The sequence below is a fragment of the Telmatherina bonti genome (genome assembly GCF_933228915.1).
Source record: "Telmatherina bonti genome assembly, chromosome: 17".
In the NCBI taxonomy this organism is placed as follows: Eukaryota; Metazoa; Chordata; class Actinopteri; order Atheriniformes; family Telmatherinidae; genus Telmatherina; species Telmatherina bonti.
In genome coordinates this window covers 20,075,796-20,095,160 of record NC_136615.1, presented here as the reverse complement: position 1 = coordinate 20,095,160, position 19,365 = coordinate 20,075,796, and the positions used below count along the sequence as shown (strand labels likewise).

The 19,365-nt window shown below is 37.7% G+C and overlaps 1 protein-coding gene across 1 annotated transcript; it reads right to left on the bottom strand.

The window, feature by feature from the left end:
• Positions 1–4,321: 4,321 nt before the first annotated feature.
• ssh1b (slingshot protein phosphatase 1b) lies at positions 4,322–17,740 on the bottom strand (the record flags this gene model as incomplete). The annotated part of the gene is made up of 15 exons (XM_079256468.1): positions 17,666–17,740; positions 16,404–16,441; positions 12,197–12,297; positions 11,529–11,593; positions 11,014–11,135; positions 10,807–10,875; positions 10,307–10,372; positions 9,619–9,813; positions 9,211–9,304; positions 8,786–8,914; positions 8,025–8,071; positions 7,417–7,563; positions 6,166–6,366; positions 5,094–5,724; positions 4,322–4,939 (listed from the first exon to the last, which is right to left on the bottom strand). Exons 1-15 carry the CDS (start codon positions 17,735–17,737, stop codon positions 4,322–4,324), a joined length of 2,595 nt encoding a protein of 864 aa, XP_079112594.1. The 5' UTR covers positions 17,738–17,740.
• Positions 17,741–19,365: the final 1,625 nt, after the last annotated feature.

Genomic DNA, 19,365 nt, shown 5'->3' with positions numbered 1-19,365 from the left:
AGAGAGCAAGTCGAGTCCCATCACCACAGTGCAGCAACTTCAGAGTCAAGTCATTTTCCTCTTCTTGAAGTTAAGCAGGTTTGGAATGTGGATGGATAAATGGATTGATGTAGTTTCCCTACTATAAAAACATTTTTTAATCTTTAAGGATATTGCATTTTCCAACAATATATCTCAAGAAACAATATTAGATACTGAAGTCCTCAGTGACAAGCTTCTTCTAGCCCAAAATGTGGAAATAGGGGCATAAATTGAGCTGTCTCTGTTTGATGCATCCAAAAAAACCAACTAACTATTCAGAAGAAATTATTTATTTGCATGATGAACATTAGACTGACACCATTTTAACAAAATATAAAAAAAGAAAGTGCATACACATGAACATTGGCAATGTACAGTACAGTACACAAAGGTAAAAATCAAATCATAAACATATAAAAAATTCTCCCAGGGAGGTTTTACATGTTCTGTTTTCCATTCATCCTAACCTCTCATGCTTCCAGAGTAGACTTGTGCTCAGTAAGTACACACAGTAAATATTAGACCCTTTAAAATCACATTATATTTAATGTCCTCAATGCTTTCTTAAATACGATTGTCTTTTTGATGCCTGCTACCTGCCTGGGACATATAATAAAATAAATTTAGCCACTTTTTAAGGGGCTTGAAATATTTGCCCAAAACAGTTTAACTAAGGTAAGTTTGCGTTAATTTGAGCACAAAAACTCATGAAAGCTTCTCAATATACAGTAACATGATTATTATTTTTCTTGACCATGTCTGCAAGCCGATGTACTCAAATAGCAAGTTGTACCATAGAGGAAAGATATGTACAGACTGGTAAATGTCAAAAGACAAATGCGTCCTGCTTCATATTTTGATACAAGTAATAGTTCTCATTCCAGCAAATAAGGTTCTTCAGTCAGCTATTGAACCAATATAATGTACCACAAGTTTCAACAATATCAAACAAATACAGTATTATTATATGCTATTAATAAATGGAAGTCCATCAAGTATATGTGTATTGAGGGAGAGGAGGCTGTAGTGAATAAGCTTATGTGTGTTTGCATACAATATACTGTATTATGTGCCACGTTAAACATTGCAAAAAGCATAGTTACTGGGAGAAAGGGTAAGAAAAGTACAAAAAGCCAAACCACCAGCACACTCACAGAAGCTCTGCAAAGGCTGTTATGCTTTACAACAGAGCAACGGCCGAAGTTAAGGCACTTAAATACAAAGCAATTTCAAACCATGAAGCAAACAACCAAATGTAGTGCTGTGGTCCAGGGAAACAAGGATTTTACACAACTTTAAGGTTCTTAAACACAAAGAGATTTCAAATTTTAATCAAATTAATTAGTTATCTGACATAATCTTAATTTAAAATGATTAGTTGCTTAATTTGTGTACAGGGCAAGATTAGTTTTACAACAAAGTCTATTACATTATAAAATGTCTAAATAGTTTTGGGCATGATATTGAGATAATTTTTTTTAAACCAGGGGAATTTGCTGTTGATAAATTGAGTTTAACAAAATTTTGGTAACATGAAACTATACCTAAATGAGCAAATGAAAAGACAAGGAAGTCTTACAGTAATAAGAAACAATATATAAAAATACAAAATATATAAATCTATAAAAATAAATGAATAAATAAAAATGACTGTACTGACACCAAATTGTACATAACCCTCACTTTCCTGTGTTAAAGTACTTCTTCAAATAAATAAGATGTTTTGTAATTTGGAAGCAAAGGTGTTTTCTGTTTAATTGTAGGCTAAGCTAACTAATTGGTAGCACAAACAATAGGGAAGCATTAGCCTCAATAGCATATCATTAGCCAGTTAGCTGAGCCTAGCATAGAGACAAGAAGCAACTCAATTATCACAGTTAATGAACAAGTCATATCTAACTTTTTTAATGCAGCAATACCTATGACTTAGTGACATCTAGTGGCAAGTGTTGTTCATAATGGGTATCAATACGTAACTTTGCCTAGACGTCACTTGTTTACACATAGCTCCATTAAAGAAATTAAACATAGCATGTTCATGAACTGTAGAACGGACTGTATTTCCAGTTTTTATGCACAGTTAAGCTTACTGATTGGTGATTATAGCTTCTTTTAGCACAGACAAAAGTGATTTTCATTTAACTTCTGAAAAGCTGGATAAAATATATTTCTTGTTGTTTAACTTTGCAGTTTTGCAACTCTTCAAGTCTTTTGATTGCAGTTCACCTTAGCTCAAACTCTCTGTATATCTTTTGTAACAGGTACTTTGTTATTTTAAATGTTGCGCAATCCAAATTAAATATTTGAGGGAAAACCAAAATATTTAAATCTAATATGAAGAGTAATTTTGCAACTATCTTGGGCAAAGGAAGAGAAGAAACAAAATGAAACATTTTCTACTGAACTAATGAAAGAAAAACTAAACTGACAAAAATAAATCTTTAAGTATGGTTTCACCATACTTAAAGATTTGCATTCATTCTTTGCACAGTTTTCCTTTTCACCTGAAGTGTGCAACACACAGTAATAAAAACTTGCTTGTGCTTTTCCTTCTTACAAACACACATTAAATCAATTACATTCAAGCACACCCAGCGTGCCATGAACTGTAAGAATATGTCATCAATCTAACAAAAAAACCCCCTGCAGTATAACACTTTGAAACCAGTTAATAACTTGTGTAAAAATATGCCTCAGGCAATTTCGGCATGCAAAGGTATTCAAATAAAATATATAAATGAATGCGACCTCAATTATAACGATTTCAATACCATCTGTCTTGATAACATAGGCTGCTCTAAATACTTACTATTAAGGAAATCAGAGCTTGAAAATTGATATCTTCCAATTTTCACACAACAGTTTTTAAAAAAAAATTAAGTTGGCCTTTGTTTCATAAAACAGACTATCAACACATTTAGACTCTTCACACCTGGTGGTTAATAAATCGAATGAAACTATGCTTTACAGAAGTGAACTCCACTGGTCGGTGGGAGCACATAATTTAATAATTTCTTTGAAACATGTAGACATTTTATAGTCTCTTAATTTATGATTTGGTGTGCTCTAATTTAAATTAAATGCTTATCAGATGTATGAAACCCATCTGTGTGGCAAAAAGAGTTGTGCTCACAAACTAAATCTCTATTTAAATTTGTAAACATTAGCAAATTTAGAAAAACGTAGCCTTAGGTTATCTTTGTTTTATTCTAAAATAGGTTAAGGAAAAGCTTGATGACTGAGCTATGTTGATCACAGAACCCTGTGAGAAGAACAACTACCCAAATACAGAATGGGTACATAAAACAGGTTAAATTTTTACTCTTTTGCTTTTGTACGATTACTGTAGCATCCATCCTCTAACATATCATATCTTTCCTTACTCTTTCAGGTGAAGTTTTAAAATCATTCTAATGAATGGCTGAAGGTTTTTTTGTTATAAATTTATTCTTTAAAGCCAATAATCAAAAGCCAAAACCTTTAGTGTCACAAAAAAAAAGTGAAAATTAAAGCCAACTTTGAGACAGGTTTTTGTAATACTGCTTACTCATGCATGGACTAAACTGAGTTCAGTAAGTACATGATTACATTAGCTATTTTGGAGAAGTTCAGGTTGAACCAACAACTGAGCACAGAGAACAAAACAGTCTTTGACCAAAACAGTCTGAGATGCTTGTGGTCTGAGGTATGATTCTTTACAAACACATCAAATGCTCCCTGGTAATGCAAAAGCAATTTTAGCTCAAAAGCAGGAGTGAAGTGATTGGCAATGTGAGGATATAGTGGATGGAATAGAACTGTGAATATTTATTTAGCTCCCTCGTGAATACTGTTGTTGAGTTGGACTGAAAACATAGTAAACTGACAAAAGCATATCATTTCCGTTTTTTTTTTTTTTTTTCTTTTAATCAACATTAATGTGCTAACTGCAGCACTCTGTGGAAGCTGACAAAAAAAAACACCAGATCTAACAAACCACTGCCTTGCCAAACCTGGTAAGAGTGCATCATCCCCACTGGGATGTGGGGACAGGTCCCACTATTATATTTGAGGAGCAGGTCGAGAGCGTCCAGGTTTTAAACACATGGTTATCAGTTCCACCTGGATCTAAATTCCAGATGTTCATGGCAAGAAATCTGTAAATGCACAGAGAGCTGTCGCTACAAGGCTTGGATGTTACAGAAGTCAGCACACCCCATTTTGTCTGATATGACACTGCAGAAGTATCTAACACAGCCATCATAGCGCTTGAGACAGTGGTAAGCCACCTCTTCATCAAGGCAATGCATGATTTTCTGTATCAAGGTAGGGGTCCCACTGGAAGCTGGCCCTCCATGCTCATGCTGGGCAGCTTCTCAAGCTGCTCTGCCCTCTGTCGCATCAGCTCAAGACCAAATTGTATTCCAAGTCCTGGCATTTGTAGCTGGACCAGAGTCTGCTGCTGGAGCTCCACTCTATCACCATGTTGTAGTTTCAGCCCCTCAGCATCAGTAACATTGATGGACTCAGTACTCCTTCTTAATATCTCTTCCCCAATGCCTCCACCTTGCAGTACATAAAGGTCCTCCATATCCTCACAGTTCATTGGTGAGAAAGATTTCTGGTGCTTGGTTTGAGGGGCAGAAGTGTCACCAAGGGTACAGGTGGCACAGTGGTAGAGAGGAGTGCAGGGCTGGACCGTATTTGGTGGGATGACTGCAGAAGTTGGCAAAGACTGAAGAACTGGGGTGGAAGTAAAATGTGTCCCTGGTGGATCTATGCAAATATAGGGAACAGTGCAGTGGCGGGAGGGGTTAAGGCGATGGGAACGGCCTCCTGCTGGGCGGTCGCAGCGGCGTCCTTGCGGTAGACGAATGCAGTCTTTACAGGACTGATAGGAGGGCTTCACTTTTAAAGGGTTTCCAGTACTAGTACTGTCCTAAACAGATCAAAATTGGAACAAATACAGTATATGGTCAGTGGTATGCAGGAGCTTTAAAATTCAGCTTATAGCATGACATTTGCTTCTGACAGGAAAAACTACGCAAATACGCAATTTTACCATTTAATCAAATGATATTTTCTTAACTCACGTCAAAAGCTGCAGGGCAGCTGCGCTTGGCAGCTAGGCGGTTGCTGTTGTTGGTGTTCAGGTTGGCTAAGCCCAACCGGCTCTCCTCACTCCTTTCAGCTTCCTCACCTTCCTTCCTCCCGTCTGAATTTCCAGGTATTTGTGCCAAGGCTGCCATCTCAGCTTCCTCTTTCTTTGCCTCCTCTTCATCCTCTTCCTCCAAAGTACTGAACTCCAGCCTTAGTCTCATGTCCTCCATGGGATCGAGGCGCCCACAGGTCTGAGCTGCTGTGCCTTCACCAGGTAGGGTTAAGTGGGCCATGGGGAAACCCTCATCCTCCAATAGGGCATCTCGCTCCACATCTTCAATCTCAATGAAAACTCTCTCCATTCCTAACAGAGGTGGTCCTCGCACTGGGGTGGAGGGCTCACTGTCGAGTGCAGAGTCTGACAAACGTCTGAAGTAATAATTATAGTTAAGGGAGTCGAGAGGTTCCATTTCCAGACCCCTGCAAGGAGAAGCCCCACAGCCTCCCCAGGCTTCATCCTCTCGGGATACTGGCGTCTCTTCTCCACCAGTGCAGTGACCGGATGCTTCATCTGATCCCTCATCATCAGTGCCAGGCCTCCAGAGCTTGTTGTGTCGCTGTTTACTGTGTATACAAAGAACACATTGTTGTGTGGGAAAAAACTTAACTGACAAATGCACAGAAAGCTTGACAAGGAAACAATCATTATTTGTTAAAATGAGCGCTATAAACAGCAGCTTTGACATTCTAAGATCTCGTCTGAACCAAAGAGCAAAAACGAAATCATCTAGATGACCTAAATCTCTGAATTTTGGCCACCAGGTCTTACTGCCATACATGTTTTTGATTTTACTACTTAAAACACAACCGACTCACATTAATAGACTCCTTGTCAAGTTCTTTGCAAGCCTGTCAATGGGACAGTCATTTCAACCAGGTTTGTTAAAATGCAGAATTATCTAAAACACTGCAGGCCATTGGTACTTGAGGACTGAAATTGAGAAAAACTGACCTGGATGATTGTGTACAGCTGAAAGATTTGGTCATAACAATAGACCTGCCTACCTGGCATCCAAGATTCCTTCATATTCTGCCAGTTGTTTCATGAAACCAGCGTTAGGTTGAGCAATATTACGCTTCTGTTTGACAAAGTTATAGGCTTTCTCCAAGGACCAGCCATACTCCTTCATTGCATAAGCAATAACTGTAGAGGCAGACCGGCTCACCCCCATCTTACAGTGCACCAGGCACTTGGAATTATTGTTCCTGTTGAACAAAGAATGGATAAAAGGACCTTAGTATCCTGGAGAACCATATAAAACGAGATGAACAACATCTATGTAAAAAGGTGGACACAGTTTTCAGATGTCTCCAACAGAAAACGCTCTTTCCGGTATATACGGACAGTTAAGATTCTCTAAATATAGATTACTATAGTTTATTGTTAATATTCTTCTTTTTAATATTATTCCTGCTTCTAAATGCAGAGCTCTTGAATTTTAATTGCACCATAAGACCTGCATCCTCTAAGACAGGGGTGTCAAACTCAAATATACAGTGGGCCAAAATTTAGAATTGGACAAATCCGCAGGCCAACATTGGTATTTATTGAAAAAGTCTTCCAGAAATGACAATGAACCTGATAGATTGCTGGTAAAATGACATGCGCATCCAGCTACTGTGTTTCTGCTCAGGCTCTCATTTGAAATAGCTTGTTTTAAGCCCAGGCCTCATTGAAGGCCTGGGCTTACTTTGGCTTTTTGTTTTTGCCATTTCTGCTGCAGTATCTTGAAGTTGCTCTGAATACTGTCGACACAGAAGAAGGTGTTCTCCTGATTGATACACCAACCAACCACTGGAGTATTCCGTGGTTGGTAATTTTGGCAGTACATGTGCCATATAATACCGGTGGGCCAGCGCTAGTCGTCATTTGGTATTGTCTTGTGAGCAAAATATAATTACAGTGTGGGCCAAAATTGACCCATGGGCCAGAGTCTGACACCTATGCTCTAAGATCTAAGCAACAGAAAGAAAATAAATACTTCTCTTTGTGTTAAGTGCTTCTTACCCACCAACTTATTTTGTGTGACGGTGCTCTCAGTATTTGGGTAAAACACAGGATGATGGAGCCAGTAAAACAAATGACTAAAAACTCTCTCTTTTTAAAAGTCAAGCATTTACTGGAGCACAGTTCTTCTGTTCTACTCTAAATAAAACACTCCTTAAATATCAAGATCAAATGTTAATTTGTTTTTATCCTGTCTCATGCTAACCACAAGCACATGATCAGTGATTTGCTTTCACATGCTGTCTTACTTGGCTTTGACAATGAAGTTGTAGGTATCGTTCCAGTGGGCGAGCAGGTCAGTTGCCTCCTCATCATACACACGAACATTTTGATAGGAAAAAATTCCAGGGAAGAAGTTGTCGATCTCTCTGGTAACATTCAGAATGTAACCGACCCTGCGACATAAAAGAAAAAGGCTGCTGTTTTCTCTAACTGTTACGCAACATGTGAAATTAGCCTCATTTGCTGCTGCACTGATTGCATTACACCCTGAAAGCCATGCACAAACACGCATATGTTTTAAACAGGCTTTTATGTTCTGTCTGCCAAAAGTCTAAACTGTGAAACTGGAATAAGTTATTGGATTTGTTCAATCGAGTGCTGTCTTTTTGTCTGGACCTTAGCTTGGTATAATTTCACACGTTTTATCTGAGGACCAAAGCTCACAAAGAGTGAAAATATTTTAAGGCAAAATATTTATCCAGTCAAAGGCATAAGTTGTATTCAATCTTTTAGTCACAGATAAGAGCATCAAGATGTATTGTATCAATCCAAAACAAGTTACAAACACGTCATATTTAATCACTACTGTTACACTTAATATATATTGTCTGTTAATAGTGAGATAAGAGCTCACCCGCAGTCACGTAGTTCTTCAAGGTTGGAAGCGTTCCACTCAGAGCCCTAAAGAGTAGAAATAACACAGAGGCTTTTTTTTTTTTTTTTTTGAAAATCCAGTAGATTATTTTGTAGCCATCTTAACTTCAGGCTGTAATCAGTCTTTTCTGGCATTAAGAAGGATGCAGGATAAACCCTGGACAGTTCACTGCTCAATCACAAAATTAAAGATATCCCTTCTCACGTATAAGGCCAAGTCAAAGCCTCCAATGAACCTAAAATATTTATCCTTGCCATCTGAGAAGAGCATCTGGAAAACTGCATTTTGGCACATACCAGTAAACCAAAACAAGTTGTTTTAATTACAGTGTGGAAAAAAAAACCAATAAACATAAGTATCAAATCAGTAAAGAATAAAAAAAGGGTTCAGAATGGAGATAACTACATTCATGCTTGGACAGAAAAAATTACATTTTAACCAAATTCAACACAACAAAGCTTTAACTTAAAACGAATTAATTGAATGAAAAAAATTGTATGTATGTATGTATATATATATATATATATATATATATATATATATATACATACGTATGTATGTATGTATATATATATATATATATATATATATATATATATATATATATATATATATATATATATATATATATATATATATATATATATATATATATATATATATATATCTCCTAAGTTGCCTGAGATAAATTTAATAATCATTACCAGAGAAGAAAAAAAGGAAAGCATAAAGCGACTTACCAGATAAACATGGTCGAAGATAAGTGTGGCCTTATCCATTTGACCCAGGATCAAAAGCATCTCATTGTCAATAAATTCCTTGTATTCTTTAAGGTTACAGCTCATGTGTTGCTCCAGCTCGTTACGAATCTGAGGAACAATAATTAATATAATTTTAATTTCCTTAAAATAAGGCTCAAAGAGACACCTCTAACACTTCAAACAGAAACACTTTTATTCTGAACTTGTCTGATTCTTTTGATAATCTATGCAAAATACAATAAACATGTTCATAAAAATGTTTCAAAAGAAGCAATGACATTTGTAAAATATGTATGTTTACCAAAACTGATTTTCACCTTTAAAAATATCTTAATCTTTAGATAAAACTGTGTTATTGATAAAACCATCAGTTCCACAACCTGTTCACTTGCTGAAGTACTAACCTCCTTTGAGGTGATGTTCTCCAGGTCTTGAAACATCATGATGTTGCGAAGTTTGGCTTTTATGACGCACTCGGTTCTCTCTCGCTCCGTTGGCCTACAAAAAGTAAGTCAGTACATCCGTGTAGCTTTCTCATTCATAAACAATTCAACAGTAAATCAAGTTTCTGTTAATGATGATTAAGGGGCAGCAGCAGTTGTCGAAATCTTGTGTCCTCATCCATAACATAAACAAACCAAGCATGTGACAACCCAGCCGGTCTGATTGGTCACATGAGATGAAGTTTGAAATCAGATAGAAATTATTTGCTCCCATTATCTCCAAATTCAAGGTTATTACATAAGCTGGAAGTAAAATAACAAGTAATGCCAATATGTTACATTTCAGTAGGGGCTTTGTGGGGGTCTCACCGGTCGACAAACATGGTGGGAGAATCAGACCGGGTGGTCTCCAGGTCGGTCATAGCATTCCACTCATTGATGAAGCTTTGCTCTGAGGTGATGCAGCTTTCATAGAAGGCCATCCATGTAAGAGCAATGCCCCCTGGGAAGTAATTGAAGCGGCGCGATACCTCACATGCTTTATGGAGGACCTGCAAGGCAGACCTGCAGGAATACACATATGATCAGCAAAGTGTAATGTGATAAGTCAGAGAGAGGAAAACAAACAAACAAACTATGAGGTAAGCCTGACAAACAACCAGTAGGTGGCATATGAGCGCTTTTTCTTTTAAATACGAAATGGATGTTAATCTGGAGGATGTGGAAGTAAATGATCCTGCAAAATGTACTCATGGGGAGACACATTAAACATGAGGTCTATTCCTGACTCTGTGCTGTGAACTGCTCCTGGTTATGCTAATCTGTGGTAATTCTACGAGGATAACAGGACAATAATAATTAAAATCTGTTAAATTGCTGAACAGAAACTCTAGCAAAGTACATTCTGTATGTAAATATCAATGAAAAAAACTTTTAGCATCATCGACACTGGATTAATGTGCATCTTTTTGTGTAAATGAATACACGGGGATGACCAAAATTTCTCTCTCACAAACACAATGTATTACTGCTTGTTATAAACTCAAAGAAAACTCACCACATGGCCTGTACAGATACAGGTTTGAAGACATGTGACCGCCCTGCTGTGTTCACACTGAAGCCTCTGTTGAATAACAAGAAGAAGAGGAAGACAAAGAGAAAAGGGATTACTTAAGGCCTAGATAGAGGTAAAGGGCGATGGGGGGATACAAATACACACTGGATGGGGCTCACTAATGGGACTATTCAGTGCACCAAACGGTGGAACATTCCTCCAGCATACAGAGACAATGTTAACAGGTCAGCAAGAGCCGCTCTTATGCAGAGAAATAAGTGTAATTCACCTCTCTGCCACTGGGGGGCAGGTAATTCACCTCTCTGCCACTGGGGGGCAGGAAAGCCTACAAATAAAAGTTGCTTATTATGAACAACATTTGAGGCTCCTGTATGCACAGAAGGGCGCTTTAGTGTTTGTGCTTCATGTGATCAATCTGCTGATTGTAGGTTTGACTGTCACAACTTTTATGTTGTGATAATCTGACAAACTGAAACACTTACCCGTCTCCATCCAGATGTATGTTGGTGTCACTCCACAGTGGCAGCACCATCCCAATAGAACAGTTTTTACTAAAAATAAAGAACAAAAAACAAATATATTTATATATATTTATAGAGAGAGAGACAGATACATACATTTTTTAACCAATAATGTAATTTATGCAAAAATCAAAATCGAGTAAATATATGTTTACAGAAAGATTATACCTGTCCTTGTCCATGAAGTCCATTCCTAAAACAATATTTTCTTCTGTATCTTGGTGGCCGTTGGTATAAATGACAACCATGTAACGTACTCGATCTGACCACACACTCTCTAACCGGACAGCCTGTGAACAAAAACGGCATTTACAAAAAAACAAAAAAAAAACAAACAAAAAATGACCTTGCAGTTAAACTGGACTGAAAGGTGAATTAACAATACACAAAAACATGAAATAGCCCAACAAGTAAGAGAATGAACACATTCCTCTCAAAATTATTTTTAGCTTTAGCTCAAAGTCCAGGATAACTTGCAAGTGGCTTGTTAAGGTTGCTGCAAAAGACTGTGATATATGTATTAACAAATCATGACAAGGTTTACTTTGTGACTATGACAGAAAAAGTACAGAAGAAAACAGCAATTACTCATTTGACAGTAGATGAATGAGATAAATTAAGAAAAGTGTTGAGTGATGAGGTGAAAGCAACACAGCCACAGATCAGATCATCGTTATACTGACCAGCTTGATGCGATCTTCAGTCCGGAGGATCTTAAACATGACCTGCAGGTGCTGAGGTAAGTCACCTGGAAATGAACCATTAACACTGATTACTGGAAGAATGAATGCAAAGTGAGTCTAATATAGTTTAGCCCATTCAAACAACATACAATTTAATCAGATCACTGATCTGCTTTATTTCTTCTTTGTCTTAGGTTATGATTATGGTCTTAATATCAACCATTTGTCTCTGCTATCTATATAAAGACAACTAACTCAAAGTCCAATGACTAAACCACATCCTGACTTTCTGTCTTTGTTCTCAAACAGTTTCAGACTCAGAGACACATTAATGTAAACAAAAATAAACAGTATAAATATAGAGTATAGTTTTAGATCATATTTTCTGAACTCATACACAGTTTAGGCATAATTCTTTCAAATCTTTGAAGAATCTGCCTGAGATGACTCAAAAGAAAAGATTTATGCTTTTCAACTGCAAGTTACTTCAGGCCAGACCAAACAAAGCAATGCCTCTGCACACATTTCAGAGTAAACCCAGACAAACCCACAGAGAGAAAAGCTGCAGCAAATACAATCTAGCTTTTGTCTGAACCTCATCTGCTCGGAGAATGGGAGCTAAAAAACATGAGAGACAAAGCTTTTTGTGTGTTTGTGTCTGTTCCTACCTGCATGTTTGTGGTGAGTTGGAGTTTTTGGTTCCTCTGCATTGCCACCCTGCTGGAGGAAGAGTGCGGCTCCTTTAACCATGAAGAAACTCTCACTGAGGCTGGAAAAGAAAAAATGCAAAAGAAAAAGCTCAGCGATACCAAGGTCTTGATGAGAGCAAGTTTGATTTGTTTTATGAGTTCAGCTGTTATTTTTGCCTTATTACAACCTCTTAAACCCAACCACAAAGTGAGGTAAGCAACCTTATTCACCAAGCCTGTAACTATAATGTGGTTTCCCTTTTTCATTTCAGAAGGGATTTAGAATTTATCGTTCAGCTTTGTAACACACTGCAACTGCAGCAACCTTAGGTTATCGCAGCGTACCCACAGGCTTGTACAGTAAGCACTGGGCATTATGACTGCATCACTTCATCTCACTCTCTTCTGAGTCCAAACCACAATTCTTCATGGACGACCATGGTTCTCCACTGACCTTGCTTTTTTTTTTTATTAATGTGTTAGACAGTTCCTTACCCAGTTTTAGCAGTTTTTGCGATCTTAGAGGTTTTCTCTGCTTGATGCATGCCAATGATATAAACCTTCCTAAACAGACTAACATCTTTTCTACAACTATGGGATCTTTCCACAAGGTTGTTAAAGAAATAAAAAAGCTATTCATTGCATAGCATTCAGCTGGGGTTAAATAACCTGTTGCCAGATAAAAGATAATCATGCAGTAATTATTTAGTAGAAAGTTCATATGTATTCGCTGAGGTAAATACAAGTATTTTATTATTTATCTTTTTTGTAAATTTGGTTTCTTGCATTGTGTAATAAAATGATCTTTTACATCTTAAACTTCAACAACTAAAACATCCAACAAAGCACCATCTACACACTAATCTTCCGTTTACCTTTAATGGTGGCAAAATTGTCTTTTGCGGAGGGATCAGACAACAGATAAATGATTAAGTATAAGGTAAGCCACTATTCAATAAAATAATATCTTATATTTTGTGTAACACACAGTAGTATTTAGGGTTATTCATGAGAAAAGACTTATTCATATGTTGCCAAAATTTAATCTTTAAGATGCAACTGACTGTAAACATGCTTTCCATTCTGAGATTAAAACATGTAATATGGGATAATGAATTGATCACACAGTCCAACATCTCATGCTGCTGAAGTTCTATAAGATTTTCTGCTCTAAGAACTTACATGTGAAAGATCCCCGTCTGAGTCAAAGCAGTTTTCTCCACAAAGTGAGGCAGCACGGTCAACGTGGCTTTATGTGAAGATTTCACAACTAGTCGCATCCTGCTGGTTTTAGTATTTACAATCCCCTTTGAATAAGCCAACCTCATCTAAAAAAAAGCCTTCTTGCCAATACCGTCATGTCCATCTTCTTCAGGTGCCTTTTCACACCAACGTAGAGTATTTAGGTTCAACTTGTCTTGTCTCGGTCTGGCATGTCATCGTTTCCTCCCACAGCTTTCAGTCCACCTCAACCCCTGAAGCTCCCATGCATGATGTGCTGTGTCTGCTCAGAATCAGTTCCAGTTCTGCACTTTACAGCATGTGATTCAGCAAGCCGCTCTCCCTATGCGACGCTTTATAACAATGCCATCATTCATGCACAATGTGCAGGCGGTGGGAATGCTACTTCGCGGCAGGCTCATGTTTGACATGCAGAATCCTAAATCAAGACTCCCCACCAATGGATCACAAAGCATGACATAGCTGTTTCAACTGTGGCAAACGCACACTCATACAATCAGAACAAAGACGGAGTCTGTGCCAAAGCTTTGCTGACTCCTGCCACAATTTTGTGACATTAAGTTGGTCAAAGAAGAGCTTTGTGACTGAGTGAGGACAAATGTTTATGCACTCTATGTTATGTAACTGAGTACAAGAACCTTTTTCTTTTTACTCCTGTCACATTGAATAAACTCTTTCCACAGGTTCATCTCCTTGACAACAGTCAGAGCCACTAAAGAGAGAAAACCAGCAAACTGATGCTGCCATTACTCAGACACACTGGCTCCCAGTGTTGAATCTCCGGGAGGGAGAACTCATCACCTCTTAAAATAGTTTTAGACAATGAAGGCAAACTGAATGCTTAGCAATCTGATTGCCTGCATGCAATTCATTCTAGATAAAATACAACAAAAAAAGTGGTTGCAAGGACAACCACTTTTTTTGTTCTGTTCTGGGAAAAAGCAGTCAGGATTTTGTTTGATGTTAACAATCCTGACGTTTATAACTTTGCTTAATTGTGGAATCATTATATCTAACTGTGTACATAATGAACACATATCATAAAGTGCAACTCTAATGTAGAGCTTGGAGAAAATATGCTGCATTCATGACAGCATCTCTCGCTCACATGTAAAATGTAGTTTACTGTTCCCAGTGAGTAAGTTGACCTTGACAATTATGAACCAAGCATTCCTGTTGTCAAACCTTAAGTTTCTTATCAGTTGCTAGGCAGTTTTTTTTATTTTAATAAGAAGCTTTTTCGACCTGAAATAAAAAAATACACCTCAAATTACTATCACGAAGCCCACCTGCGCCTAATCAAATTTATTGTATATAATTACTATGACAGCAGCCTTTCTGTCATCATTTTGAAATGGAAAATAATAAAAAGTACCAACAGACTTCCTAGCTCTGACTGCTTTGCAAAACAGAACAATCATGGAAGATGGAACTTGGCAACACAGGAAAACCAATAATCCAGAACTACTTTCTACAAACTGGAAAACTTTTCCCATGATCATCAGCTCAGAATCCCAACAGCTGACTCTTGGTAAAGTTACCACATAGAAAATATTCCTCACGGAACAGCACATAACAGCTTGCTTACGATTTTCAGAACAAGAAAACAATTTTATCTAATGAAACAGATGAAAGACTTTGGTCACTATCCCCAATGAGTGACAGCTTACGAAGACGACCATCATATGTTTAAAAAATGAGAGAAGGGTCATTCTGTAAGGAGCTGGTAGACCTGCTGTGAATGGCTTATACAACGCAGAAGCCTCAACTACCTTCCCTTTTCATGCTCATGTGCACTTAGATTTATTTTATTTTTATTGCCATTTTTTAATCTACATTAGGATATGAAATGGTACATGAAAATGTAAAAATAATTTAAAAAAAGCATGCATAGGAGTGGTTTTAGTTTATTGCAAATCAGATCAGATGATTAAAATGATGTAACCTCAATATGCTTATGATATTCACCAGTGTCTTCCCTGATATAGTACTATTACAAATATGAGCTGCATTGCCAAGCTATTGCTGTATAGCTGGACAGTTTGTCTTGCCCTTCATTTTTGAGACACACACACACACACACACACACAAACACACACACACACACACACACACACACACACACACACACACACACACACACACACACAAAACTCTTGAGTGTTCTGAGCTTGCTTCGTAACACATCCTTCAGCTGTTTTGATATATGACAAAACTTAACATGAAACCCTAGAGCAAGGAGGGAGGGTTGTGTTGTTCATTATAAACTGCACACAGTCCTTGGATACAGAACAACATGGACAGCTGCTGTTTGTTGTTAGCATATATTTAGGTGTTTTTAAAACCCCCCTTTTTTCCCAGTTTTGCATGATTCAGCATTAAAACTGCAGATCTGAAAAAGATTTATTTTGTGTGTCTAGTCAGCAGAGGTGTGCTGAGACTGAGCTCTGCAACATCACAAATCAGCTATTTTATGCTCTCTTTACACCTCAGAAATGGCTCCAGTTACATAACTGCGGTTAAGAAACTGCTAATGAAAAACAGATAAAACAATACAGATTTCCCTGGTATCTCTCTCTCTCTCTCTCTCTCTCTCTCTCTCTCTATATATATATATATATATATATATATATATATGTGTGTGTGTGTGTGTGTGTGTGTGTGTGTGTGTGTGTGTAAAACTTAAGCGAATCTAAAACATGTTAGTTAAAATGTTATTCATAATATTTATTGCTCTTCTGACTGAATATTACAGATTATGAGCTTATTTTTAAAAAGAGTAGGTAAGTAAGATCTGATCACAACATGTGGATTTTAATCTCAGGTGAAACAGATAGAGCTGTCCGCTTGTGATTGGACCACCAGGGACACATGACAATTCCAGATCTGCACAGGACTTTTGTACACCCCCAAATAGATAAGTTTTATAATGCAGAAGTCTTACCTCTGATTATTTTTCCTGTCATCATCACTTCCAAAATCCTGAAAGACAAAGCATAAAATATCATTTTCTTGAACATTAATAGTTTTACAGCTTAAAAAACTGAACAATAGTCAATGAAAAGTTTGGGGAGATTTTGGTTTTGTCATTAATCCTATACAAGAAAAATATCAGTTCAACATAAGCACTGCTCTTTATTATGCAGGAGGAGTAAAGCATCCCAGCACCATCTGCTGGACGGTGTTATTATCCAAGCTGCTCTAAATGTCCTGAAGAGACGATGGCTGGATGTTTAGGACACATCCAAACTGCACAAATTCAAACATCACACCAACTCTTTGGTGCAATAGATGCAATAGATACTGAAAACCCACTTATCTTCAAAGAAGGACTGTTTCACCTCAGTGCAGACAGTCTACTTCAGAGCACTTAATCCAGTTTCCAAAAATGAGAAACTGGAACACTATGAGTGATGCTGTGATTTCACATGAATGTAGGGCCTAAACCTAAACCCAATAAAGTTAGTGTTAGTCCTAATTAGTCTGGAAATGAACATGATGACAACATAAACCAATTCTAATTTTATGTTTCAGATTAGTTTGAAAAATAACATTATCAGTCTGGAGACAGTATGTGGCGAACTGATCGCCTCCTGTGTGCTGCAGCATACATATTGGGTTCAAACTCTGGCAAAAGGCCATTTGGGCTTTCACAAAACGTGACAATCCACCATCTCATCAAGCTATTCTGCTTCTCAGTTTAGCTGAGATCTCTGGTAGTTCATAGATATTTGACAGAAGAGTGTTTAGCTAAAGTACATCAGTCTTAAAGTCATTCTCCTCAGTAGTCTCTAAAACCTCGGACTGCATAACTGCAAATGAAATCCCAGTAACAAGGAGGGAAAGCAACCTGAATGCAACGCAGCAAAATGAGCACTTTGTCTCCACAGCTAAACCCAACAGCCCCCCCCCCACACACACGCCCCCTCCCCCTCTGCAGGATTTTGTTTACAAATCCGCTGCCACAGTTGCTACAAGGAAAAAATAAAAGAAAGAAAGAAAAGGAGAAAAAAAAAAAAGCAATAAACTCTGCTGTAACAATGCAACAATAGCCTATTGAGGTAATAACACACACATTTATGGAAGTGAAGTCAACCCTCGCTGCAAGATACCAAACACCACCCAGTTTGAATTGGATCCTGCAGGCGCATTCTTGGCGTTTCCTCTTACCGCGTACACAAAGACCCAGCCCCGGCTTCCACTCACCTCCCCCGCACTGCTGTTGGACGAGGATGCCGCACTTGGGGTGGGAGAGCGCTGCAGAGTCACCAGGGCCATGGTCGGTGGTCTGCAGCCGTGGAGGTCAGGAGAGGAGAAGGGAGGGGAGGAGGAGCGCCTATCCGGGAAGATGCGCCGCTGTGATTGTCTCTGTCACCGGGTAGAAAATGCCAAGTCAGACTCTCCTCCAGCAACACCTGACTCCGCAGCCCCGGCGGTGCTCCCTCTGGGTTCTGCTCCGTGCGTCCTCTGCGGTTGCTGGAGTCCTCATGAGCGGAAACTGATGAGAGAGTTTCCCTGTTCGTAACGAGCCAGCATTCCCGGCGATTTCATCTCTGGTGCGCAGACAGACAAACAAAACACGGTGCAGGTTGCAAGCGGGGCAGAAATGACACGCAGCCTTGCCGGATGCCTGTGATTGGCTGGCCTAGTTCGCGTGTGCGCTGTCATTGGGCCAATGTTGTCAAGGTGACAGAACAGACTAGGAACTCCGTTACAGTATTGATGGAATTATAATTTATTTTTTCTTTATTTTCTTTACATTTACTTAATTTATTATAGGCAAAATGTATATTTTTTTGTTTGATGAATGTTGCTATAATGTTTCTGGACTATCGCCGATATTGTAGACTATGGACTGTTTAGTTGCCTATATTTCCAGAGACTCCAGCTAATAGTCAACCTTTGAATCGTCACAGTCACAATTTTTAAATCACTTGTTCATTTGACAAATTACATCGTTTAAGAAATGTTGATGATTTTACATACATTCGTTATACATTTTGCAAGTTGTTCATAGGATTATATGGAATTTTCAATATTAGTTTAACAAAACATACACAATATTAGCTAAACATTTGTTCGGTTTCCCATCTTGCAAAAATCACATATTTTGTTGTCTGCAAAGTAAAAGTCTTTAGTTAATTCATAGACTGTATATAAAATGAGTCCATTACAACTGAACATCTCTGTTTACTACTGTCAAATCTAACTTTTTGGGGCATTTTGAATGCATGCCATTGAAGCTCATTACTTCTGTACTAGTTCAGAGATCAACATAAAAAGTAGAGTGATTAATTTTTCGATATCAAACAATGGCATGGCCATTGGATTGGATTGCATTAAATAATGTGCATAGTAAGTCTGGGCAAAGTAGAAGTAAATATAAAACATTAAATGTAATTTATAGCCTGTGGAAAATGTGAAACAGTAAATATTTATAATATATAGACTTAATAAATTTCTTCTATAATGTATTTTTTTTTAAAATTTATATTCGATTAGACTTCATAAAAGAAGTTTTAAGAAATTTTAAAACATTTTTCAATGTACAGTTTAAAATGCCTATAATTAGACAAAAATCTTTTTATTCATGTCACACTAAAAAGGTTTCAGATTAAATTTAAGCATACTCATCCAAACTGAAATGGAAAAGCTGAACGTGTTAAAGAAGGAAAAAATGAATAATGACATTCACAAAAAGGAAAATCAGCAAAAGCACATAGCTTTATATGTAAATAAAATACAAAGAAAACGTTTATCAACATGTACAAAATATTTTTGTCTCGAGAGGTTTAAGATGTATCTGCACAGTTCAAAATACTTTTCTGAAAGTGCCCCTCTGTTGCCTCTGATGGCCTGAACAAAGATTTAGTAAACGAACCAGTCCAATACCAAACACACTTCAG